The sequence below is a fragment of the Mercenaria mercenaria genome, chromosome 17, assembly GCF_021730395.1.
Source record: "Mercenaria mercenaria strain notata chromosome 17, MADL_Memer_1, whole genome shotgun sequence".
NCBI lineage: Eukaryota > Metazoa > Mollusca > Bivalvia > Venerida > Veneridae > Mercenaria > Mercenaria mercenaria.
Window position 1 is genome coordinate 71,046,896 of NC_069377.1, and position 27,717 is coordinate 71,074,612.

Genomic DNA, 27,717 nt, shown 5'->3' on the forward strand with positions numbered 1-27,717 from the left:
AATCGAATTCCTGATATCAAGAAATCGATTTTTTAATATCAAAAATTCATTTCCTGATATCAAAAATTCGATTTTTTTTATATCAAAAAATAGACAGCATTACTTGATATCAAAAAATGAATTCCTGTTATCAAAAAAATCGATTTTTTGATTTCTTGATATCAAGAATCATTTCTTGATATCAAAAAAATAATTCTTGATATCAAGAAATTGAATTTTTGATATCAAGAAATCATTTCTTGATATCAAAAAATGCCTAGAAAATAGTAAAACGGCGCCCCATACTCGACAACGACACAGACTACGATCACAAAGTGACACTAACTGTTTAAACATCACTAGACGGCGAACAAAATTAGCAGACAGATCTATGGCCGTCGTTGGTCCCAAATGTCCTGTTCATATTTTGAATGTATATGTTTTAAATGTGTGTCATGTAATTGTAAAGCCAAATAGAATATGTTATGCTTTTTGCGCTAAATGAATGCCATAGTAAGTAAGTAAGTATATAAGCTTTATTTAAAGTCGGCAAGAGGATACAACAATACAACATAAGCTCATAAGACCTTTTTAACCGACTACATATAATACACTGTATATAAAAGCATCAGAATACAAACAGCTACAAAGCAAGACATATAATCAAGGCATAAATGCATTGTTAAGAATACATGAACTAAAGCACAAGAACTAAGATGAATTTTTTAAAGCATAGTAAACAAACAAAATTAAAAGCACACATAATGATAAAACTAAGGAAAGCACATTCATAAAGCAAAGCAAACAGACAAGAACTAAAAACACAAGAATGGTATAAGCAAATAAAAGCAGCACATAAGGATAAAAAAAATAAGGAAAAGCATATGCACGAAGCAAATTAATTAAAGCATATAACTGGAGAAACTAGGAATAGGATTGGCTAAAGAGAAGATTCATGCCTTTCCAGAGCTAACTATCCAGAGTTGCATGCAACACATTTGCAGTTTTTGCCATTCCAGAAAGAAATCAATTTTTATTTTAAACTGATTGAAATTGTTAGTTAGTCTGAATTCCTCTGGTAGTGAGTTCCACAGAACTGGAGCAGCATATCTAAAATTGTTCTTACCAAATCTAGTTGTTTTAACATGTGGTACCTGTAAAATATTTGTATATCTAAAATTATAAGAATCATTCCTCTTACATAAAAGATCATCCAAAACTGAAGGGTCTAACTGGTACGTTTAAGATTTTGAAGGTTTCAGTGGCCATGATTCTGATTCTTTGGATGTGCAAAGATGGTAACTTGGCTTTATCGAGCAGATCTTGATATGTACTTGTGTAATCCTCATATACAAAGCGTAAGGCCCTTTCCTGAATCTTTTCTATCTTAGTAGAGTTTCTTTTGGTGCAAAAATGCCATGCTAACGGGCAGAAATTAAAATTAGACAAAATAAAAGAATGAAAAATGGTACTCACTAGTGAGCCTATTGAGTCTACATAAATTTCTACCTATTCTTTTCAGAATGTTAAGTTGCTGGCCTGCCTTTTTGCATATATTTTGTATATGGGTATTAAAACTCAGGTTAATATCGACCCCTAATAGCTTAACCACATCATCACAGCTAATCTGTGAATTATCAATGTATTGCCATGTATTTGTATTTGTATAAATCACCCAGCACTGAATACTAGTCGGGATATCAGCCACGACCCGGAATCGAACGCTGCCAACCACTGCGCCACTGATTCCCTTAGAAGCAATTAATTTATTTTTTGAATGTATCTATATAGAGGAACCATAAGACACACTTTTCAACGTTTTTGTGAAATACGCATAATACACTGCTGCCGCTTGTTAAACGAAAAGATGGCGGCGCCCTTGGTTTGTTGTCATTTTTTTCATTTCCTTTAATTTCTTTGTATATTTACAAAAGAAAATCGTGCTTTGTGTATTTTTTTCTGGTTGAATTAAAGATATTTGCATTCAGTGCAAATATCCCAGCAGTTTGTCACTGTCAAATATAGTTGAGTTAAATAACACGACCACTACTCGGATTTTAAATATTCGGATGGATTAAGTTTGTGGCATGTTCTCACAGCAACTATAAGAAATTCATATTATTATGATGTTCCTAACAAGTGTATTACAGTAAAGAATAGTTAAATTCAATTTGATATAATGTCATTTTACAAACCAGATTGTGACAAAAGGATCTTGAAACTAATGAATGTATATTTATTTAAGGAAGTGTCTAGCTCTTCATCGGGTGTCAGACGTTTCACCCCCAAGACTGTTCCTCCCAAGACTTTTCCTCCCAAGACTTTTCACCCCCAATTTGGGGGTGAAAAGTCTGGTGTTTTATAGCATTTGAAGATTTTTCACCCCCTATTTGTTTTTATTATTAATACGATTATGTTTTTTTTGGAGGGAGGCGGTTGTATAGTTATGAATAATTTCATGTGTATTATAATTAGGTTAATTAATACATTAAAAAAAATATTTTATGATGTTTGTAAGTAGAGATGACCATAAATTTTAAACATAAGTTATTTACAAGGTTATCTTTTAATCCATTTGTTTGTTCAATGATTGAAAATGTGACTTTGATGATTAAAGGTACTTTTGATAATAGTTACAGGGCTTTTTTCCCCTGTAAATCTACCTCTGGTAAAAGGAGGTAATCCCAATGCAAAAAAGTATGGTTTTTTCCCAAAGTTGAATTTAAAATTCCCAAATGATTATACTTTTTAGGGTTTTGGCTGTTTTAAGATAGTTTTGCTAATTTGTATGTATATCTAGGTAAATTATAATACTGTTGAACAATTACTGAAATGCAATTCATTAATATTTCACACAAAAATACATTTATGTAGATTTTGGTAATTTGCAAAGTGTCCCAATTAAAGACAATTTCGGAGAGCATTTTCCCAATTCCACAGGTGTCGGTGGCATTCCTAAACTGATGAAAAAAAGGCTTAGTTTAATCATATTTTATTGTAATCATCACACAAGACATTATGGTAATGTACATCAAGACAATATTTTACAGATACATTTGTAAATATATATAGGAGAGATCGCCGTGACGTCACGCGTTAACATCTGTTTATCTGGTGGTTGGCAAAACAAATGATTTTAACACCGTTTGCGTATTGAATCAGAATTTTTAATTTTTAATAACTTTTTTGCTCATTTATGGATTTTCAAAATTCAAAAAGATTTGAAATACTAACAATCTTCATATTTTTGTGTCCAAATATCTTTTTTCAATGAATAACCGTTTTAAATGACATATAATTTTAAAAGCGGCGTAGTGATTTTCACAACCTTTAGAAAAACAGTGTAAGTTAAGCGTTCATAATTAATCCATTTTATTTCGAAATAACAATTAAAAGTAATCAATAAATTGCTTGTTTTATAACCTTTCCATTGATCAAAAAATTATTTATGTAATTTGTGTTTTAAGAAAGTTTAGACCGTTAGAAAAACATCACTGTTTACAAAAAACATGGACGGTCGGCTTCTGCCCACCCGATCACTGTCTTATCAGTTCTAAAAATAGAATTTGTATACAAACACGATCTCTCCTATACAACAGCAAACTATCATTATACAAGACATATATATTACTACTGTACATTAGGAAGTATTCAGTAACTTTGCGAATGTATGATAATACAAAAGGGTTGGACCACAAGTTTTGCCAACATTAGAAGGCTTGAGTTACAAAACTAAAAAAATATTTTAATCCCTTTGTTTGATGTTCAGTGATTGAAAAAAATAAAAGTACATTTGATAATAATAACCACAAAAAAAAATATTTTATTGATGTTAAAATTAGCCTTGTTGTTCAAGGTTTGAAAGTTTGCTATCAGTTAACAGTCAATCAGTGATATAAAAAAAAATACATTGCTAAAAGCTGCTATCAAATAATTTACATCATAGTATAGAATTATATAAATATTTGCAAATTTTGCAGGCACGTGTCCAGGTGGGGGGCCAGGGGGCCCGGGCCCCCTCAGCTGGCTGCCTAGTTACGATTTTTATTACTATGGGCCCCTCAATTAACAAATTTATACACCAGCGCAACTGGCTTGATTTGACAGCAATACACAGGCTAAAGAGCCATAAAACCGTGTCTGGTAGTGGAAATTAGCCCCAGGCATGTCACAGGTAAAAGTTTATCTGTGCATGCTTCATTGATCGCTTGATCTGTACTTGATTGGGTAGTGGAGAAACTATTATGTTTTTTTACTCTTTGGAATTGTTATAAAATGATCAGAACATTGTTGGTTTTGTTAAGTAAATCTTAAAATGAATCTGAAAATTGAAACATTATGATGGTTGTATCTTGTTTCTACATTAAGGCACATTCCCCAAATTTATTAAATTGATCTTTTTATTTTACAACAATTATGAATTTGAAACTACTGTATCAATTTTACTCTTTTGGGTCCAATAACCTTACTTAAAAACTCTCATAGTTTTAAAAGTAGTTTCTCAGTAAATCTCACAAAACGCATCTAAAACTCGTTACTTATGAGGGGTTTTATACATAAAAATATCACTTAATATGTGCTGTGATGTTATAGTTTGTACAGTCAAAGAAGTATAAAATACGCGTCTATTTATTTTTATAGATCTTTGGTACAGTTAAGAGTTCATTGTCATTTGAAATCTACGATGTAAATAGTAATTGTCATAATATTTTGTTTGTTTTGTTGGAAATCTAAAAACATTTCGCCATTTTGCAAATAGGATACCCTTAATAAATAGACTAGCCACTAGACTGATAATTATGACATTTCTATGATTTTTTTTTCTTTTTTATGTTCATAGAGACAAAAGCCAGTCTATTCTAGAGATTTTCTAAGAGGACTGATGTTAAAATTGTAATATTTGACATAGTATATAGACTGGCTCAGTTCACTACATGAAATCATAAAAATGGGGAAAAAATATCATAGTCTAGGAGCTAGTCTTCTTAATAATCATCTTAAAACTTCAACATTTTTTTCAACTGGGTATCATACAGAAAATAAGTCCATACACTGTGACTGTACAATCATACATACACTGAAAAAGGCTCAATGAAATGATTAAAAAGTAGACTTTTCCTTAAATATATGATACATTCATGCATCCTTAAAGGTGTTTCAGGTAGCAGGAAAATGCATCTATTCATGTGCCATATTAAAAAAATTTCGCAATCGGGAGGGGATAACCCTCCCGAACCCACCCCAGGTTGGGCCCCCCCAGCAAAAAAATCCTGCACATGGGCCTGTTTTGTACAATAAATTATCAATGGTAAAAAATAAGATTGAATGAAAAATTGACCCATTTGTCTTGTTTGTTATATTGTGAGAAAATAAATTATATAAGTCAATCAAGTGTTTATAGAAGATTAATGATTTGGCTGATTAAAACAAAGTTTGGGGATTTTCGGACATTAATTAATTTTGTCCAGATATTATGCTGATTTTGTGTAGGAAATAAGCAATAAATCTATTGTGGAAAAAATGTTATACTAAAATTGTTTATATCGCACATCGTTTGTTGTTGACAACTTAATTGTTAGATTTTGTTATCCTTAATAGGCAAGTGATGCAAGATAAATTAAGTCTATCAACTGTTAATTAATTGGCAGCATTCTCTTGCATGTTTTGGTATATTTTGTCCTTATAATGATAAACTGTACATGTTCAAGTTATATCAATAAATTGAAATAATAACAAATTCTCGATTATCTAATAAGTCGAAGTGGTTGGATGAATCTTGTTACATATATAGCAAAAAATAATTTCAAGAAAGGAAGAAATACATTAATTTGTGAAAGACAAAAATGAGGGAAACAGAATTAATTTTACAAGCATGCGTACTAAGTATAATAGAATAAGAAAAAAAAGGATAAATAATTAGTATTATATGGTAAGCTACTGGTTCCGTTTACTGAATTCGAATGAAAACTCACTACAAAAAAGAATTTATCATATGCTGCGTAACGATGCAAACAATAACATTACTGTACATATAATAATTCAAACTGGGCGTTTCAAATAAAAATGCTGTTAGAAAACCTGGGATTGTCGGATATATGGATAAGTCAAGATAGCAACAGTAATTCTTTATCTTCAGAGAATATTGGACAATTATTATCAAACTTGATATGCTAACATTAACCTGACATTAACAATTCTCAACGATTACTCTCTTATAGTAGATTTAAACATTCCTTTAATCTTGAAAAATACTTACCCGGTAAATATAAATTATAATTGAAGATAAAAAATTACGAACTCCTCTTAGTAGATTTAGATTATCATAACATAATTTTGAAATAAAAGGTAGATATAACAACATGGATCACAATGATATAAAATGTAAATTTTGTAATCTTAATTCTTTAGAAAATGAATATCACTTTCCTCTTGTATGTCCGTTGTATAAAGAATTACGAAGAAAATATTTAAATCCACATTACTGTAGATGGCCCACTCTGTAAATCTGATAATCTGATGTCTACGGAAAATAGGAAGGAATGACTTAATCTGTCAAAATTCATTTATTTTGCAAATAAACTTAGACAAGATATTGAAAGTTAGTTTCATTTTTGAAGCAACATCATTTTTGAGTGACGAGTATATTTTTTTATTTTTTTTTATTTCCATAAGATCAGCCAAGGTTTAGATTAATTAAAGTTTAATATACTACAGGTTAGCCGGTTAATCCTTTTATATTTTAACACTTATTCCTGTCAATCAAAAGGTGTTGATTAAATCACAACACCTATGAAGAGTTTAAAATATTGACTATTTCTGTCAATCAAAAGGTGTTGATTGAGCACAAAACCTATGACAGAAGAGTTTAAAATATTGACCTACAATGAAATGAATGACTTTCAAATTGTAATATTAGTTTATTTATTTATTTATTTATTTCAGTCTCATCAGCATACATAAATAGCATCACAGTACATACATGTATTACATATAATAACATTAAACATATCGAATGCTGCCATTCAATACTGAGTTACCTGAGACTATATATCTTGTTAAATATATAAAAATATATCATAAAAATAAATTCCACATCATATTGCACTTATAATACTTATAATACCCATATTACATGTTAGCACAATTGGGCTATCATTATTATACTAAAGGATAAACATATACCCTCTAATTCTAACCCCTAGTTAATATTTACATCTACTATTGTAATCTAAATCTACTCATATATTTCATAATTATATTACATAATTAAAACTTGAATTCATTTGAATAACATAGAAAAAAAACATTTAAAAAGATCAATTGATTAAGTTGATTACATGTATGTTGTCCTAAATTCAGTGTATATTTTATAGAATTATGGTCCGTAAAGTAACAAATTATCTTCATAAATGCCCTAACAACCTATACAAAATATATAAAAAAAGATTTTAAATATCAAATAAAAATATTTCACGATATTTTCACTATATTAAAAATTGGGGGAAAAGTCTAGGGTTTGTAAAATTGGGGGTGAAAAGTCTTGGGAGGAAATGTCTTGGGGGTGAAATGTCTAGGGGAGGAAAAGTCTTTGGGGTGAAACGTCTGGAATTCCTCTTCATCCCTGTTTCTATCTTTTAAATTACTAACAAATTATCCTTATCCTTTTATTTTGACCTGTTTTTCTTTTTTTTCTTACTAACAATTTTTGTGGTTTGGTGCGTACAAAAGTGTCTACATCCCTGTAAAGGGTTAGACAGTATTGGAAGATAGATAGGGGTGTGGATCTGTACCTCTAGAATCTGCTTGTAGAGATATGGATCCATACCTGTAGACAAGTCTTTTAGGGACTGTATAGGAGAAGTGGCAGTTTTTAGCTCGACTATTCATAGAATAGTAGAGCTATTGGACTCGCCCATGCGTCGGCGTCCGCGTCGGCGTCGGCGTCCGCGTCCGCGTCCCGATTTGGTTAAGTTTTTGTATGTAAGCTGGTATCTCAGCAACCACTTGTGGGAATGGATTGAAACTTCACACACTTATTCACTGTGATAAACTGACTTACATTGCACAGGTTCCATAACTCTGTTTTGCTTTTTTACAAAATTATGCCCCTTTTTTGACTTAGAAATTTTTGGTTAAGGTTTTGTATGTAAGCTTGTATCTCAGTAACCACTTGTGGGAATGGATTGAAACTTCACACACTTATTTACTGTGATAAACTGACTTACATTGCACAGGTTCCATAACTCTATTTTGCTTTTTTACAAAATTATGCCCCTTTTTCGACTTAGAATTTTTTGGTTAAGGTTTTGTATGTAAGCTGGTATCTCAGTACTCACTAATGGGAATGGATTGAAACTTCACACACTTGTTCACTGTCATGATCTGACATGCACAAAGCAGGTCCCATAACTTTATTTTGATTTTTTACAAAATTATGCCCCTTTTTCAACATAGAAATTTTTGGTTAAGTTTTTGTATGTAAGCTGGTATCTCAGTATCCACTAATGGGAAAGGATTGAAACTTCACACACTAGTTCACTTTCATGATTTGACGTGCAGTGCAAAGGGTCAATAACTCAACTTTGCATTTTACAAAATTATGCCCCTTTTTCAACTTAGGAGTTTTTGGGTTAAATTCTTATATGTAAGCTGGTATCTCAGTACCCACTAATGGGAATGGATTGAAACTTCATACACTTGTCCACTGTCATGAGCTGATAAGCACTATGCAGGTTCCATAACCCTATTTTACTTTTTTACTAAATTATGCCCCTTTTTCGACTTTCTTATTCATTCAAGCGACAAGGCTGTTAAATAGTCGAGCGTTGCTGTCCTCCGACAGCTCTTGTTTCTGAATATTGTGGGTTAGTTTTATCCTTAATTTTGTTGCAAAAGAAATACCAATTGATTAACACTAAGCCATATAATTTCACTCAGACTCAATTGAATCTAAATAGTTCAGAGATTCCAGCCTTCACTTGATTGTTTAGATTTTCTGCCAAAACATCAATAACCAAGGTAATGTTTCATTACCATGATTACTCAACAAATACTTTTAGAGACACATGGGACTCAAACTTTTAGACATTGAGCCCATTATGCATATATTTTTGATAAATTAAGGCCTTGAGATATGCACGGCATAAACTTTTAAGCCCTAAATGCATACTTTTTAGCTCGTCTGATTTTTTTTTTAAAAATCTACGAGGTATTGTTGTCACTTGATCATCGGCGTTGGTTAAATTTTTTGTTTAGGTCCACTTTTTCTCAAACACTGTAAGAGCTACAGCTTTGAAACTTTGCACACTTGTTTACCATCATTAGGGGACCATGTGGGCCAAGAATCATAACTCTGATTTACATTTTGTAAGAATTATGGCCCTTTTTGTACTTAAAAAATATGAGTTGCTTGGTTAAAATTTTTGTTTAGGTCCACCTTTTCTCAAAAACTGTAAGAGCTATGTAGCTTTGAAACTTAATTTGCACACTTGTTTATCATCATTGGTGGGGGGGGGGGGGGGGGAACTTAGTATAATGTATGTCAAAAACCATAACTCTGATATGCATTTTGTCAGAATTATGATTATGGCCCTTTTTGTACTTACAAAATTTTAGTTTATTGGTTAAAATTTTTGTTTAGGTCCACCTTTTCTCAAAAATTAAAAGAGCTAGAGCTTTGAAACTTTGCACACTTGTTTATCATCATTATGGGGCCATGTAGGCCAAGACCAATAACTCTGATATGCATGCACACTTGTTTATCATCATTATGGGGCCGTGTAGGTCAAGACCCATAACTCTGATATGCACGTTGTCAGAATTATGGCCCTTTTTGTATTTAGAAAATCTGAACTACAACTCTTTTCTTACATATTGTCCAGCACTTGCAGACGAGCGATGGCATCCGTAGGCGGTGCTCTTGTTTTGTTGTTTAAAGGTCATAACTCTGGTCTGGCAAGATGAAACCCAAAACAAACCACAGGTGCTCAGCCTCACATGTTGAGTAATAATCATGACTTGAGATCTAGCCTTTATAAGTTTATGTATATTTTTAACTGTCAAGGGCCAAAAGTCTGGTCTTAGGTATGTGAAATCTCAAATAAAACCCATGTACACAACTTCACTTGCTGAATAACAATCCTCCAATGTTTCATGACTCTGGGTCATAAACTTTTTGTGATACATGCATCACAATTAGTGGAAGAAATGTCATCATGGAAGGGGCGTCCTTTGTTAAAATAAATGGGAACATGAACTTCAGTTAACCTTGAAGGCTTCAAGACAATTTTCTATCAAATATTGCAGTAATCCTGTAGTGACGTAATAAAAATGTGACGTCACCAAAGGAGTATAATCATATAGTTTATGCAGTATAACATGACTCTATTCTCGAACATGGACTTTTCTGTTAGGCTATTATATATATTAATGTGTACATTATTCTTCAGATTGTTCTTCAAAAGGGGAGGGATGGGGAGTTTATTTATTTATTGTATTTTTTTTTGCGTATAAACTTCTATTAGGCCATTAAAAGTATAATGCTAAATTGTTAAATTACTCTTAAAAATTGGGAGGAAGGGGGATTTTTTTAGATGATATATGGTATCCTATATAACAAAAGCACAAAATGATTATGCAGTAAAGCTAAGAATGTGTCAGTTGAATTTATATAACAAAACTGCAGCAGTAATTTAAATTACTGAATGACCAATATACATGTAATCTTTGTGTCAGTGACCTTAACCACTCTGTCACAGAGGCCCCCTGTGATGGCAGAGGTTTCTTTATTGTTAAGTGCAGGTCTCTGTGTAAGAGATTGTTTTTGGTAAAGTAATAATCAGATTGCTGGTGTGATTTTGAAAGTTATCATAAATCTTTCATGTATGCCAAGGAGTGCACTGTCATTATAGTAGCATGTTGTTGGAAAAAAAAAAAATAATAATAATTGCAAGTGAAGAATAGCTCTGATTCTAACACGACCCAATTTGTTTTCCTATTAAACAAAGAAGGCTGAAAACTGTGTGTTATTATTCAACAATTCATTTTTCTGATGTCACACTTACGTCATGGCGTTAGACAGCATAGCGGCACGCTGGAAAAGAAATCAACAGAAATCATGCAAATATTTGATAGATAATAACCGGCAAGGACATACATAATAATCCTTGGTATATGTTAGAATCGAAATAATATATCTCAAACAGTGATTTGCACATGAATAAAATCATTGTTTGTCATTTAGATGCGTATTATTATATCACATCTAAACTCCAAACAATGATTTTATTCAACAACAAATCACTGTTTGGGAGAGATTATTTCTTAATTTTAATGTTTAATCAACATTTGTATTTGCAGGATGACAATGGTTTCGACGATGATGATTTTGGAGACTTTGGAGGATTTGAGGCAAGTCAATGTAACACCCTATATTTTACAGGAATGAGGATACACTTTTGTAATCTTTCATTAGTTCCTTTCAAAAATTCTTATCTAGTTAAATTATTGGCTTTCAATTAATTTTTTTATCAGGCTTTATGTACCTAGTAAAAGGTAAAAATTCCCTGTTAATGTTGCAAACATCGGAGGAACCAGTTTTACAACATACAGAAGGAAAAGTGGAACACATGGCTTAATAACCAACAAGATCATTTTAAATGAATTTAGTTTCATCTGTTGTACTTTAATTTTTATACTGACTACCAGTCTCTGAAATTCTTTTATGAAATTACATATTAATGACCTCTTATCTTTTAGGACTTGGTCAGGCCTGATTCAATGGTTTTTATAATCAGAATTTCACTATATAATTATATTGAGAATACTTCAGGCTTTGAATAGTAGAGATTTTCAGGCTCTTGATTTTCAGTTAAATTCAGGTCAGATCTTATGGAAAATGCAAAATCATTTATTTTTGTTAGCATTAAATTTTGATTGAAACTAGTGGATTAGTGCTGCCATGTAATTCGTGAAAATTGATAATGATTTCACTGTAGTTGTTTGTAGCTTTAGCAGATACATAAAATGTGATGTATGTTTTACTTGTTTTAGGCTGCTGACCCTGTAAATGTACCGGCACAGGAGAACCCGGCTGTGCAGGCAGCACCAAATGTCTGGGCAGCAATGTTTGTACCAGGTGAGTGCTGGGTTCAAGGTCAGAGACATGTCTGAGTATGCATTCTGGCCATCGGTCACTTTAAAATATATTGTATGAGCTCAGACACTGCCAATCAGATGCTGGAAGTTTTGGGACTCGTCGACAAAATCAGTTTTATATGTTTGGACTTAATTTTATTTCTGACTTTTGATCAGCAAACAAGTAGTGTGAAATATTTCTATTTGCTAAATTTGATTTACTGGTACTTAGTTTAGTGACACAAAATAGGAAATAGGAAAACTGCACTAAATTTACTGTATGAAGACAGACTGAAGGAAGGTATCCAGGTTGCACATTCATTGAAATCTTATGCTGTACTATGTTTATTTGCTGGTATTATTGAAGTCTGTCAGCTGTCAGGTTCTACTTGTTTATAGTGAAAATAATCTGATCGAAACAGCTAACCCAATATCTTATGGTTAAAGCATTATTTTCACCAACAATAAGACATATCATTTCATCAAAATTGCAGCCCTTTTGGAGATCATTTATGATAACTCTGATAAGAATATTTTTGATAAAACAAATGATAAGTGGGTTTTATTCCACCATTAATGAGATCATGCGATTGCCAAATCAAAGTCCTGAAAGGACTGATAGCCAGTGCTTATTGAGTGATATTTCAACCGATACACCTGAAGAACCAACATTTCATTGTGCGTAGACCGGTCATGATTTGAACAATGTTGGTAGAGGTCCACTAGACAATGCTACATGCCAAATATCTAAGCTCTATGCATTGTGGTTCAAGAAACAAAGATTTTTTAAAGGTTTTTCCTATACAACTCTATGTAGAAGTAAGTTTGCCCTAGGGTGGGGCCAATTTCAACCCTAACCCTAGAGCAGAGTGATTCCGAATATTTCCATGTAAATATAAAGTTTATAATTATTCTAGAATCCGTTGCTGCTTGTTTTTGTTGTTTCAAACAGTAGCCCTCAATTGCTCACCCCTCACACAATACCAAAATTATAAAAAAATACATATGGGACTATTTTTTTACACGTCCAGGATATTTATGTGATGAGGTCAAATAGAAATAGAAGGAAAACTTAAACAACACGAGGTTGAAACTTTGTAGTTGATTTAGAGGTATAGCCAGTAGCTAAGCACTGGCAATAAACTGATTGTCTGTTTCAAAAATGATGAGTAAGTAGTTTGCAATCAAGTAAATTATTTTGAATATAGAATTCACCTTATGGAATCATATTTCAGCGGTGCAGGGAACCAGCAATGTACAGCCAGATTTGTTGTGTGGACAGAACAGGTTCCCGCAGCATTTAGACAACCCACTTACACTGGATGTGGCAGGAAGTGCACAAGCTAGTATTCCTCCAGTAGATGTTGGAGGACAGGATGGGGCAGTGGGTGGAGCTGGACTCCTGCAGGAACCTGATCTTGGGGGTCTTCAGGACACAGATGAGGTTACAAAGACACCTAAATACTGAATGCTTCTTTATAATACGTACAATTATTCTGGAGTTTTTAATGGTTCTCGTAAGCTAATTTAAACGTTGTGAAATCATTGTGTTAAACTAGCACACTCTGCGATAAAGCGGTCACAGTTGGCACACTCTGTGGCGAAGTGGTCACAGTTGGTGACTTTCAGTCACTTACATGTCACTTTCTGGGTGCCAGTCCTTGGGTGAGGAACCTATGGTTTGTGGAAGTTGTCCACCCATATCTGAAATACGGTCTGGACAGTTGTAATCAGTCAGAAATAACATTTGCCATATGACCTACATTGCATTGATGTGACATGATTTCCCCAGGACCTTGTCTGTACAAAATTGACATGCATTTACCCTGCTGGCGGCAAGTGATTCTGCTTTTGTGACCAGTGAAGACCAACATCAGCCTGCACTTTCATGCAGGGTCATCTTGGTCTGCACTATTTGCTATTCAGTTGGTAAATTTTCAGTGAACACCCCTTTGAATAATAAATGGTACTGTCCAAATTGAATGAGAGAACAGTCCATTTTAGAAATTTAGTAGGCTAAAGGTTAAGTTCTTAATTTCTTTTCTTTTTAATCCATCTCAGTTAGAAAATGGCCTTAATCATGATTACAAATCTGAAAAATTGATTTACTAAAGTATAAAAAATCATTGCCACATATGTGAAATATGATACTATATTTGGTAACAAGTTCCTTAAGTAGCTGAATATTGGCATGGTGCCATTTTTATTTAAGAAATGTTAATAAGATACTTAAAATCGTAAAAGGGTGTTGATCATTTGTATTCAAGAGTCTGTATTTGTAGGGGATCTCAATTATTACACAAGACCTGTCACACGCAAAATCCAGACCTCTAGCTCAGACATTAAGGTTACACTTAGAGGTCAAAGATTTAGTCATTTTTCTTGTCGGCTCTATAACTGTTTTATACATGCAAGGATATTCAAATTACTTGGCACATTATATTCACCATAAAAAGACATGTTGCATTCTAGAGGAAAGGTCTGAAAGGTCCGTCCGCAGAGTCAAGCAATGGCTCTTTAAAATAGGCGTAATTGAGGTGCTTCAGTCTTTTAGACATGATTTCTAGCATAATGATGGTTTTTTGGCGAAAAGAAAAATATTTTTGAATAACAAATTTATTGTTGTGCTCTTTTTTGTGTAATACACTGTATATCATATCATGAACATTTCGCAGTACCTGACGAAAGTCACCCACTGACCTATATTATAAATTTGTTTTTAGCTCGACTATTCATAGAATAGTAGAGCTATTGGACTCGCCCATGCGTCCGCGTCCGCATCCGCGTCCGCGTCGGCGTCCGCGTCCCGATTTGGTTAAGTTTTTGTATGTAAGCTGCTATCTCAGTAACCACTTGTGGGAATGGATTGAAACTTCACACACTTATTTACTGTGATAATCTGACTTACATTGCACAGGTTCCATAACTCTATTTTGCCTTTTCACAAAATTATGCCCCTTTTTCAACATAGAAATTTTTGGTTAAGTTTTTGTATGTAAGCTGGTATCTCAGTATCCACTAATGGGAAAGGATTGAAACTTCACACACTAGTTCACTGTCATGATATGACATGCAGTGCAAAGGGTCAATAACTCAACTTTGCATTTTACAAAATTATGCCCCTTTTTCAACTTAGGAGTTTTTGGGTTAAATTCTTATATGTAAGCTGGTATCAGTACCCACTAATGGGAATGGATTGAAACTTCATACACTTGTCCACTGTCATGAGCTGATAAGCACTATGCAGGTTCCATAACCCTATTTTACTTTTTTACTAAATTATGCCCCTTTTTCGACTTTCTTATTCATTCAAGCGACAAGGCTGTTAAATAGTCGAGCGTTGCTGTCCTCCGACAGCTCTTGTTCTTCTTTGGTGATGTCACATCTTAATTACGTCACTGTTGGTGCATTCCATTCGCCGTCATGTACTACTGCCAGATACTAGTTAATCAGGGAACACACTGTCTCAGGCTTATTCTAAGTATATCAGGCCATTATTATTTGTATTTTTACAAGGATCCAACATCAAATTACAAAATTTAAAAGCAAAACATGTTTTGGGAAAGATCTATTTACATCTTTCATGAACACCCAGAATAAAATTTGGTAGACAAATCGATTACGACTTTACACTGTGGTAAATGCCATATACTCATGCATATATTTACCAGCTTTTTTTATAGGTCTAATGAAGGACATGCTAAAGAACATTTCTGTTCACGAGATAAATGTATAACCTACAGCAAATTAAAATATTCCTTTTGTTTCTGCACTCTGGAACTTATAATTTATGTTCAGATGTAAATAACTAATGATAATGCCTGTTTCCAGACGTAGCTGAGTTGGACGTAATGTAAGACTGAAATGAAATGAAAGTGATAACTATGAGTTGGACTACCCCTACCCCTACGTTAAAGGTCAAGGTCAAACTAAGAGGCCAAAACTTTATGGTCATTTCTCTTGTACACTATAACTTTTTTATGCTTGCATGAATATTTAAATATCCTGGTACAAACATTCACCAAAACATTTATGACCAATATTGTAACTTTACCCAAGTTTCATTCAGAAGTAAAAAAAAAATATATTGTTTAACATGTCAGGTCTATAACTTTTTTGTGAAGTGATGAATATTTATATAACTGGGCACATTACTAGATGATGTGTGTGTGTAATACATATACCTGGAGCTCAGAGGTAAAGGTCATGCTTAGAGGTCAATGGTTTTACTTAATTTTTCCAATGTAGCATGTAACTTCTGCATTTGTGTACAAATAGATGGATATTTAACTTCATTATACTTGTCTTATTGTCAAAATGCCATCACTCAAAGGACTCACATTTTGGTGTCTTAACATAATGTAGCAGGGGCGTCCATGTCCTCTGGATACATTTCTAGTGTTCTTTAGAAATTGTTTTGTTTGTTCTTTTGTTTCCTTTGTTTCATTTGTATACAAGTCCATAATGAATACAGATAAAGTTTGTTTGCTATGGTAAAATAACAAGATTCAGGGTGATGTTATAAATTTCTAAAATTTCATGAGATGTTTTTAATGTTAAGTTGTTTTGATAGGTCAAGAATCTTTTGCAGTTCTGTAGTCTATGCCTTAAAATTTCAGTTGGATCTGGACAATATCAACCTTGCAAATGATATTTTGGATGGAAGTTTCAGATCAGCTTCAACCAACCAATCAGGAGCTGGCTTCCAGTCACATGGTGTTGAACAAATGCCTGATATAAGTGGCCTTGATCTTGCTGCTGGAATTGTTAACAATGTATCAGAACCTAGACTTGAAGTAGAAAATACCAGCCAGCCTAGAGTAGAGAATGAAAATGTGCCTTCTCAAAGATTAGACACTGACAATATTTCTAATGCAGCACCTAGTCCAGAACAGTCTGAAAATAGAAATGTTGAACTAGCCAATCAGGCTCCTGCGTCTGCCCAGGATGTGACCAATGAGGTTGTGAGAAATGAGTTTGCAGCTGTTAGAATGAATGAAGTCTCAGAAAGAGATGCTTTGTTACAAAGGGCAAATGAGGAGAAAGAAGCATTGCAAAAGGTGACTTCCAGTTTATTATTGATTTTATTATAAAAAATGCAAAACTCTTTAAAAAGTAAGTGATTGTTTGATGGACTATCAGAGTATATAATTTTGCTAGGTAACATCCAGTTAGGATATTGTTTTTATAGTAGCTTTATTTAGACAATTGTAAAGAGTCCTGACAATTATTTTTTGTTGTCGTTGATATGTGAAAAATATAAAAATTACTGTTATGTCATTAAATCAGTTCGAAATTCGCAGATCTCAATAATCATGGGAAAATATCTGAAAAACAAGCACACAGACGTGTACATTTTATTTAACCAAGTGAAAGGTAATATCTAAATTTACAACTGTAGGAAATAGAGGATACATTTGTTGGTTTCAGTGTAAGATTAAAAATAAAATATCTTTCACAAGTGAACACCAGCTGCAATACTTTCACTAGTGGCTTAGCTACCAGTGAAAATGTAAGAATCTAAAGATACGGTGTTCATGAGTGAAAGATATTTTGATCTTATAATTATGGAAAACAAACAAAATTCTTTTTTAATTCATTACCAATTTTATAGTTTCTGACTGGTGAAAAACATATTTGATAATTTTCACTGATATAGGCCCACATGGAAGATTGGGAAACCAAATGTGTAGCCTCATTAAATAAAGTCTTTACTTACTTACTTACTTACTCTAATGCTTCGATAACTCACTGAAATCATGTTATAAGTTTCTTTCAACTTTACATTGTAGAAATTTTTTTGTATGCAAAAAACATCACTGAAAATGTGACTTTCAAATGGACTCTCATTATGAAAACTTGTGTTAGGTCTAAATTTTGCAAAGCAGTGTAGTAAAAGAATCAAGCACATAATACAATCTTTTTTATCTTCATGATTTTGTTAATGCATGTATATACTGGATTTGAAAAATCAGGGTTTAATCAAACTTTATAGTACAGAACAAAATTGATACAAACCTGCAGAAGTACATTATCCCTACTAGATTTTTTTGATTTTGTACCAGTTCTGACTTATTTTGCCTAGTAACTGACTCTTTCCCCACTTGAGAAGAGATTGAGGATAAGTTACTTCAGACGTAGGTCTTCTGTCAAATCATCTGAGCCCATATTCATCAGCATTTTTAAATCTTAGCTTTTAAAATGCTAAAATTTAATTTTGATCTATAACCTGTAAAAGAATCATGGATAGTTCAGAAAAATTTAAGCAGTATGAATATGCTGTAGGCAAAGTCATGGTAAATTGAACATTTATCATTCTTAAATCTAAGTTTCAAAGTTTTAATGTTGATGAATACTAGCCCTGAGAAAATATTTACCCTGCCAGAAGTATCTTGAGGGTTATTCTTTGCTGGGTGCAAGATAATGAAATTTAGTTTGGATACCAGTCTCAAAACATCAGAATCTGATTGGCTGTTTCTGGTCACATTTATAAAAGTGACCAATGGCAATGCAGCATTCTGTGACTGGTCTACAGTTTCAGCTTTATAACCTTGAAACCTGTACTTACTGAGCTGTTTAGGCCAGATTGCAAAATATTTTATCTCTTCAGTGTTCCAGACACTCAAAACTACTGCAGAAAGTTACATAGAGCATAAAGTATTTAACTGAATATTTACAGGAGATTGAGAAACAGTTGTCAGAAAATTCCAGGTTGTCAGAAGATCTTGCCAGAGCTCAGCAACTGGCAGAAGCTGCCAAACAAAGTTATGATGAACTGCAGGTATATTTTGTTATGTTCTATATTTGATATGTGAAGTTCAAACATTGATAAGCTTTTTTGGTAATTCTTTGAATATATAATTTAGTTTTGGTGTCAATAGGTCTAATGTCAAGGTAATTGTAAACAGTTTCTGCTTGATAATGCTGCTACAGAATGCTTTGGCCTACACTTGTCAAACTTCATATTGCCTGTGGTCAGTAGATGACCTCAAATGATTGAGGGGTCAGTAGAACTGAAAAAAAAGGTTTATTCTCAGTTACTAGTAACAATAGAACTAAAGAGGCATTTCACCTTGTGCCATCAATCTCAGTAGGTTAATTTCCTGTGGTCAGTGTTGTATTGACTAATGGGTTACTAGGACTGAAAAAAATAAGGGCCTCCTTGGTCATGTGGTTGATGACTTGGAATCTCTTGTTAGTTACTTGTAGGACAGTTGTCAGTTACTTGCAGGGAAGTTGTTAGTTACTTGCAGAGAAGTTGTTAGTTACTTGTAGGGAAGTTGTGAGTTACTTGTAGGGAAGTTGTTACTTACTTGTAGGGAAGTTGTGAGTTACTTGTAGGGAAGTTGTTAGTTACTTGGAGGGAAGTTGTGAGTTACTTGCAGGGAAGTTGTTAGTTACTTGCAGGGAAGTTGTGAGTTACTTGCAGGGAAGTTGTGAGTTACTTGCAGGGAAGTTGTGAGTTACTTGCAGGGAAGTTGTTAGTTACTTGTAGGGAAGTTGTCAGTTACTTGCAGGAAAGTTGTTAGTTACTTGTAGGGAAGTTGTCAGTTACTTGCAGGAAAGTTGTTAGTTACTTGTAGGGAAGTTGTCAGTTACTTGCAGGAAAGTTGTTAGTTACTTGTAGGGAAGTTGTCAGGTACTTGCAGGAAAGTTATTAGTTACTTGTAAGAAAGTTGTTAGTTACTTGTAGGGAAGTTGTTAGTTACTTGTAGGAAAGTTGTTAGTTACTTGTAGGAAAATTGTTAGTTACTTGCAGGAAAGTTGTCAGTTACTTGTAGTGAAGTTGTTAGTTACTTGCAGGGAAGAGGTCATTTACTTGCAGTTAAGTTATCAGTTTGTTACAGGGTTTATCGGCGCTATAATAATAGTCCGAGGACCTAAGGGTCAATAAGTTCTATTTTTCCACGTGAAAATGGTAATACTGACACGACTAGGTCAAATTCTATCTGATTTAATACAACCGTTTAGTAAAATGTAGTACTGCAACACATTCTGAAAACAAAGGTTAAAAAACACTCAATATATGGTCAGTCATAGTAAAAGCAAAACACAATACATAATGCACATGTTCTCGTAAGTACCGTACATTCCCACTTAGAGCATAGCAACAAACGTGTCTAGTGGCCAAATAACCTATTTGTCCTGTAACGTATATAACACATATAGTTACACATAATACATATCACATCATGTGACTTACTATCTATGGGATGAATGATCTGCAACTGCACAATCTCACACTTCACTCAAACCAGTGACTGTTACTTGATACTGCAAAGTTAAATGTTAGCAGTGAATAAGATAGGAGAAATAAAAATGTCATTCTGAAACTCACTTTTAATCAATCATGAAATTCACAAAACTCAAAGTGAACCTAATACAAAGATTTAACTCCTTGTACTATAAACCAACAGGACAAATACAAACCATTGGAAATACAATTCTTGACCACAGTAAAACACATCTTTACAACAATGACTAAAATGGCTGACTGACCAATTTTTTCATTGAAATCATATGTCAGGTAACTCTTGACAGGTAACAGATACAAGGTTGACAGAATTGTCTCCCTTACCAAATCTAAGTTTTCTCCCTTAGACTGATAAAAACTGACCCTGTTACGAGTTGCCAGTTACTTGCTGTGAAGACTGTCGTAAATAATTGAAATGCTTTTGAAAAGCAACCTAGAAGCAGCAAAACAAACAAATAAACAAACCTACATTTCAGATAGGTATGTTGTGATGTACATCAGGAGATCTAAGTGTAAATAATTATATCTTACTTCAACGGGAATAAATATTCATTAATTTTGTAAGTTTTGCCAGCTCATTGGTAGTAGGAAATAGTACATCTCTCTATGTGTTCATGGTGTTAACAATATTTGACAGAAATCATGAAATGAAGTAAATTCTGCAAATTAATGTTTTTCAACAACAGACAAAAAACAATTTTACACTGTTTGAGTATTTCTTGAAATAGCATTTAAAATTATGTATTATATAATAAATGTGCTAGGTATTTATACTTTTTGTAATGTCCCAAATACACTGGTGCACATTAATTGCATTTTGATTTTTGCTGCAATCAACCAGCATTATTGAATACCCATTATTCTTACTTATATTTGAGCTGATAGTCCTGTTTGTAAGACAGTGTTATTTGCATTTCAGTCCAAACATGAAAAACAACTGGAAGAGTTACGTCAAGCTGGTCATGAAACTTTAAGTATTGTTGTAGAGGAATATAAATGCCTTTTAAACTCTACAATACAACAACAACAGGAAGTCAATGAACAACGATTGTCACAGAGACTGAAAGAAGAAACTGAAAGATTGAGGGAGATTTTAAAATCCCAAGTAGGTATTGAGAATGAGGCTACTAGGTTATAAAACCCAGCTTGTAGGTCAGTCTCGGAATGCAGCTCTGCCATTGGTCAGTTTGAAAAGTTAGGTCATTAACAGCCAATCAGATGCTGGAGTCTGAGACTCGTCTCCAAACATAAGTTATATTATCTTTGAGCATAGAGTCCAGTCTTGAAAGATTTTCTAGTCACAGAAGCAATGAAATTTATAATTATCAAGTATATCATTCACTAACTAACATCAAATAATTGTAGCATGAAACTAGATTCTCTTGTTAATTGATGTAAAGAAATTGAAAATTTAAAAGACTTGACTAGCATAACTGACCGAGTGCTAGTAATTATGGAATATTGTTTTAAGTGCTGCTTAGATATGCCAAATCTAATAAGAAAATATTTCTCCTAAATGGCTGTCATCTTTGAAGCCTCACAAAAGTCTTGAGGTTGAAGTTTTCATTGTTATTTTTGATAAAATTATGTTTATTCCTTGTAATATTCTTAATACTTACAAACTCTTCTGGAACTAGTAATTACAAGATACGGTTGTAATGGTAGACTGACAGTGGGATTGTTATTATGATAGGCTGATCCATGACAGACTGTTGTTAGACTGACACATGATGGACTGTTGTAATTGCAGACTGTGTCATAAAAACCTCTTTTTTAACACTTGAACATTGAATAATCTTTTTAAATGGGTGCAGAGAAAAAAGCGTTTTAAAAAGAAAATATCTTAATGTCAGTATGGAAACTTTTCCTAACGTCCAATGAAAGGCCTTTCTTGCTTTCTCTTTTATTGCCTGCAGCCCTTGTATATCTCGAGTCACTGTAGATTAGGTCTCATCAGCCATGAACTGTGACCCTATTTGACTTCAGAATTTCTGGACTTTTTGGCTTATACTCTGGATATAGCATATAGGTAAATTATCTTCACCTCATGGCTTCAGAAATTCTCTTTAATGACATGCTAGGTGACATGTTGGTGGTCCGTACTCTACATAGCAAAAAGCTATACTTTGCCTAAAAGAGCTGATGGACCTTAATAATTATAAATTAAATGTAAATGAATGACCAACCAACTGACTGACCGCTTAAGACGTCTTGAAACATGGGAATTTAACTTCTTCAAAACTTGAGTGTTTTTAATCAACTTTTGAAATTATTTACAACTGTTTCAGAAAGAAGAGTTTGATAGTTTACAAGAGGAAGAAAGGAAGAAAAATGAAGAAAAAATAGGAAAGGCTGTAGAGGAAATGAAAGTCAGACAGAAGGTAAGCTGATGTTTTAAGTCTGTTATGCAAAGGTCAAGGCTTCTTTGTGTTGTGATAGTGCACACATTGATAAAAAAGGAAAAAAATGTAAAGCTCAGTTATACCCTGCTTTTGCAAATATTTAAGTTTTAAATTTGATAAAAGTACACTATATAGTTATAAAATTATAAGTGTGGTGTTTTATTATGTCATGACCAAAGTTTGTTTGGAAGCTATATAGGGATCACTGTCCCATTGGTTCCTTGTCCTGTCCCTTTCCTTCTCTGGAATTAATACAGATTATACTGTATTGCAAATGTTGACTACCTCCCTCCACACTTTCAGAATGAGGAAACTTACATAATATATAATTAGTCTATACTAATTTGTTTTAGCTCGATTGTGATGAAAGCTTCAAGCTTATTTGAACCACTCTCGAGTCCGTTTCCTGGAAAAACCAGTACTGGTGTCATATTAGAAGTCATGGTCGTGACCCCAGTGGGGCTCGAACCCACGACCCCTGGATTGAGCGGCCGACACCTTATCCACTAGACCACCGCTCCCCTTCACATAATATATAATTGCAGTTGTCAGTCCATCTGTTCGTTGGTACGCACTTCCCCAAATCTTGTACGTTATCTCTTTGTTTCTTATCTAATGAAATTGTGCAAGAAGACAGTTTGTCTGTCAGTCTAGCCTGTCCTGACTACTTATCATAAATGGAATATTCCGTTTCAACCAAACTTTGTAGGAAGGATAAGTTCTCAGCCTGGTCGATGTGTGTTTAACCTTGTTAAATGAATTTTGGCAAAATAATCATGACTGGTGTAATATACTTATTTTATACAACAACATACATATAACTGTCAGAAGCATGTATAGAAGCATCTAGACTAAGAATATTTGTAGAACATGCATGATTTTGAAATACATGAAGGTATTGTCCTCTCAGTTCCCTGACATGCTGTTTTGTGTTTGCAGTACAACTGTTTGAATTAATATTTCAGGAAGAGTTTGATGCTTTGCTGGCAGAGGAAAGAATAAAATGTGAGGAAAAGGTCAAGGTTGAATTACAGGTTTGTTACAATATATTTATAAGAAAGTGATGATATAATATCAGGTTGGAAAGGAGGTAGTTCCTCCGTTATGATTTGACAGGAAATATTTTGTCTGAAAATATTGGTCCACCTCAGAATTGCTTGCAGTTGACACTTACTTGTGGAGAACTAGTCAATACTGGTAGATTTCAAGTTAAAGTCTTACATGCATTAGGTAAAGTACATTCTGCACACTGTTACAAAGGCCAAGCACTTGTGATTGAGAGATTATTATCTCTTTTTGTGAAAGACAAAATTATTGTTGGTTTTTTTTTGTGTGAAATATTAAATAACTACACAATTTTACGCAGAATTATTTTATTGCTTTATAACAATGAGAGAGTAACGGAAAGCAGCAAAAATTAAATTCAGGTATGATTTTGAAAAATAACTGTATTATTATCGTCCTTGAAGCAGAGTTTTCTAAATGCATTTATTGTTTACAGAAAGAACAGGAAGCAACAAGTAAAGAGATCGAGAAAGTTATTGAGGAGGAGCAACTGAAAGCTAAAGAAATGCTTGAAACAGAACAAGTAAGATTTTCAAAAATGCTTAAAATTGAGATGTCAGTCATTGGAGAATTACTTATATTGCAGCCTTGAACTTTAGCCTGCTGGCAGCAAGTGATTTTGCCTTTGCGACCAGTGCAGACCAATCCTTGCAGGCTGATCATGGTCTACACTGTTCACTATTCAGTCAGTAAATTTTCAGTGAACACCCCTTAGAATAATAAATGGTATTGCCTAAATTGAATGATAGACCAGTCCATTTTAGAAATATAGCAGGCTAAAGGTTAGTAACTCAAAGTAATTGAACCATTTCTAACTCAATAAGTGGAAGCTGTATTGTTAAAACTAAATCATAAGTTGAAATCAATGTTTCCTTTGAGTAAGGTAGGAGTTACTGGTTATAAGAAAATATTTTGGAAGCATAGAAAGCTACCTGGTAAAATAAAGCTATCAGTTTTAACCCTTACCCTGCTAAATTTCTATGATGAACTTGTCCATCTTTCAGTTTGGACAGTACCATTAACTGTTAAATGGGGTGCTTACCAAAAAGATTCTGACTGAATGGCGAACAGTGCAGATCTTGATCAGCCTGCACAGATGTGCAGGCTGATCAAGATCTACAGTGGTCGCAAAGGCAGAAACAGTCGTGTCCAGCATGATAAGGGTTTAACTGTATCTGAACAAAATGCATCAAAAGAAGTTACAAATGGAGAGATATGATTACAAGAATTTATTCAAAGTGATGTGTTTTATTCAGAAACAAGTTGTTATTTTAGAAAATGACTATATAACCCCTACATTTGTGAAATGTCTTTGACTTATAATACATAGAGAGAATTATTTACAACTAATCTTTAACTCTGTAAAGTTACAATAGAACTAAAGACATTTTTACATATTTAGTGAGTGACATGATTTTGGAGAACACATTTATATCATGTTTATAATATGTATGTTATAAAAAAAATCATTAGATTTTCATTGAGAAATATACACTTACTTTTTGTGTAATGATACAGCAGTCCTGAATTTGCTCAATATTTCCTATGTATATTTGTAGTTCTCTTTTAATGTAATGTCCTGCAACTATTGATTTATTATGGCACTGTAACTGTTGAGATAATTGTTCTGCATTTTCTTGCCAAAGTGCAAATCATGAAATCTCTTATCTGATTTTTTTAATTTTAAGGAAACATTTAAGAATAATCTGGCAGGTGAGATGGAAAAACAAAGGAGTGAGATGGAAACAGCATTAAAGGAACAGAAAGAGAAATATGAGGTTAGCAAGGTTACAGATATTGAAAAAACTTAGAGGCACTAGCCTCCAGATGTTGGCTTAAAATGATCTTTCTTAGAAATTGAAGTTTGGTCATATTATAAACTTGAGAATATGAGTTTTTTTTTCTAAACTATTTTAGAAATGCCAAATCAAGAAAAGAAAAACATTCCCAAATAAAGAGTCGAACCTGGGCCATGGCGGCAATAAAATTTTTCCTGCATTCTTGACCAATACAAGACGGAGGAATACGTACTGAATGGCTGTTAAATATCTCTTTTGGACATAAATTTCTATATTTCAAAGTTTATAGTTATAAATTGAATGGAATGTTTTCATTCTTCTAAATAGATGATACCATAAAATCCACAAAGATTAGTCTCCCTTTAATAAGAATTATAATAATTACACAGTGATTGTATTCATTTTTGCTTTTGTGCTTGTGCAAAGAGTATGCATTTTTACTTGTCATATAATTATTTTCATGATTGTAAAATGCTAATTAATGCCTTCAGAGACAGGAATTCAATGAAAACAAGACATTGATTTTGAAAAATGAGAATTTTTCCTAGCCATGATTCATGTTGCATGGCTCTTCTCTGACAATGTCCAAAATGTTTGTCTAGGATAACAGTGAAATGAAAATGCATCTGTTTGCCTCCCAAAATTCTCATGGAGGTGCTTAGAATTGCTGATGTCCGTCTGTCTGTCCTGATGTCAGACTGTCCAGCATTTATGTTAAGTATTTGACCTATAGTCATGAAACCTGATAGGATCACTATTCGGTATATGTAGTTTCGTTTGGGACCCCCTTGAGTAATAGCAGAGTTGTGGCCAAGAAGGGCTTAAAAGTTTGTGTCATGCATATCTCAGAAAGCTATTTATCATGGGCAATTATGGAGCTGGTGTTCCAGTTGGGATTTTGCCCAGTAAGACTGGAGTTGTAGCAAATGACTTAGTGAACAAAATGCATAAAGGGCCTAAATGTTGTTTCCCATGTGTGTAAAAAAATATTTGACTAAGGGTCATCATATTTTTAGGCATATAAGTGTTATTTGGGATTTTCTCCCTCTCTCTCACCCCCACCCTCTCCCCCTACCTTACCCCCACCCTCTCCCTCTCTCAACCCCACCCTCTCCCCCTACCTCACTTAAAAAAATTTTTACTGCTTCAGTTTGTTGTATATTATGTTTCATGATAGTGTCTTGGCCTCCTTAATGGAAGTTGTATTATAAAGTATAAATTTTGTTTTTCTCAATTTCTTTCATGAAATACATTTATAATTACCATCAAAGAAACAAAAGAGAATACACTCATTCTGCCTTAGATCTTAAAGTGAAAGTAGCTAAGTGCCATGAACAAATATTTCAAGTAAAAGTAGCAAAGTGCCATGAACAAATAGTTCAAGTAAAAGTAGCAAAGTGCCATGAACAAAGTTGCAAAGTGCCATGAACAAATAGCAAATTATCAACATTATAGCTCTCCAGTGAGATCCTAGATATACTTGCACTTCCAGCTAAAAGTTGATACTATAGACATTCAGCAAGAAAGTCAAATTAAATTTACACTTCGGCCTTTATTATACTAATTTTCCAAAAAAACTACTGATTCATGACATAGAATTTAATTAACATAATTATTTAGTTTTATGAATACAGTGTGTTTTATTTTGACAGGACCAGTTACATGAAGCTCTGAAACAGGAGCGAACAAACTCAAAAGAATCTGTGCAAGAAACTGCTCAATGTGTCAAAGATGACATGAACCAGTATCTCAAACAACAAAGGGAGGTAATAATGGGTGATCTTAGCTTGTCTTGATTATTTCTCACAGAGTTACTTTTTAGATAGGAAACAATGAATGGCTGAGTACCATCATGAAATGTATGCTTTAGCCGTTTATAAATAAGAAATATATACTCGAAAATTTATCTTTGCTATTAAAACATTTTTGCACCAGAATTTGTCTTCATGAAAACAGCAACATTAATTATATTGAAGAGAAAAATATATTGCTTGTATAAATGGATTGTTTCAAATTTTGTGATATTTCTGTTTTCTGATGTGTATTATGCTACCTGAATATTATTACTTGAAGATTGTCAAAT

General features: G+C 33.3%; 1 protein-coding gene across 1 annotated transcript in view; it reads left to right on the top strand.

The window, feature by feature from the left end:
- Nucleotides 1-1,826: 1,826 nt before the first annotated feature.
- LOC123536041 (coiled-coil domain-containing protein 91-like) overlaps nucleotides 1,827-27,717 on the top strand; it is a 32,871-nt gene continuing 6,980 nt past the window's right edge. Inside the window, exons 1-12 of the mRNA XM_045318822.2 lie at nucleotides 1,827-1,861; nucleotides 11,338-11,388; nucleotides 12,031-12,115; nucleotides 13,350-13,558; nucleotides 16,734-17,174; nucleotides 18,794-18,895; nucleotides 21,288-21,473; nucleotides 22,657-22,749; nucleotides 23,736-23,804; nucleotides 24,272-24,358; nucleotides 25,524-25,613; nucleotides 27,287-27,400. Coding sequence (XP_045174757.2) covers nucleotides 1,847-1,861; nucleotides 11,338-11,388; nucleotides 12,031-12,115; nucleotides 13,350-13,558; nucleotides 16,734-17,174; nucleotides 18,794-18,895; nucleotides 21,288-21,473; nucleotides 22,657-22,749; nucleotides 23,736-23,804; nucleotides 24,272-24,358; nucleotides 25,524-25,613; nucleotides 27,287-27,400 — 1,542 coding nt within the window. The 5' untranslated portion in view covers nucleotides 1,827-1,846. The remainder of the gene's footprint in view (nucleotides 1,862-11,337; nucleotides 11,389-12,030; nucleotides 12,116-13,349; nucleotides 13,559-16,733; nucleotides 17,175-18,793; nucleotides 18,896-21,287; nucleotides 21,474-22,656; nucleotides 22,750-23,735; nucleotides 23,805-24,271; nucleotides 24,359-25,523; nucleotides 25,614-27,286; nucleotides 27,401-27,717) is intronic.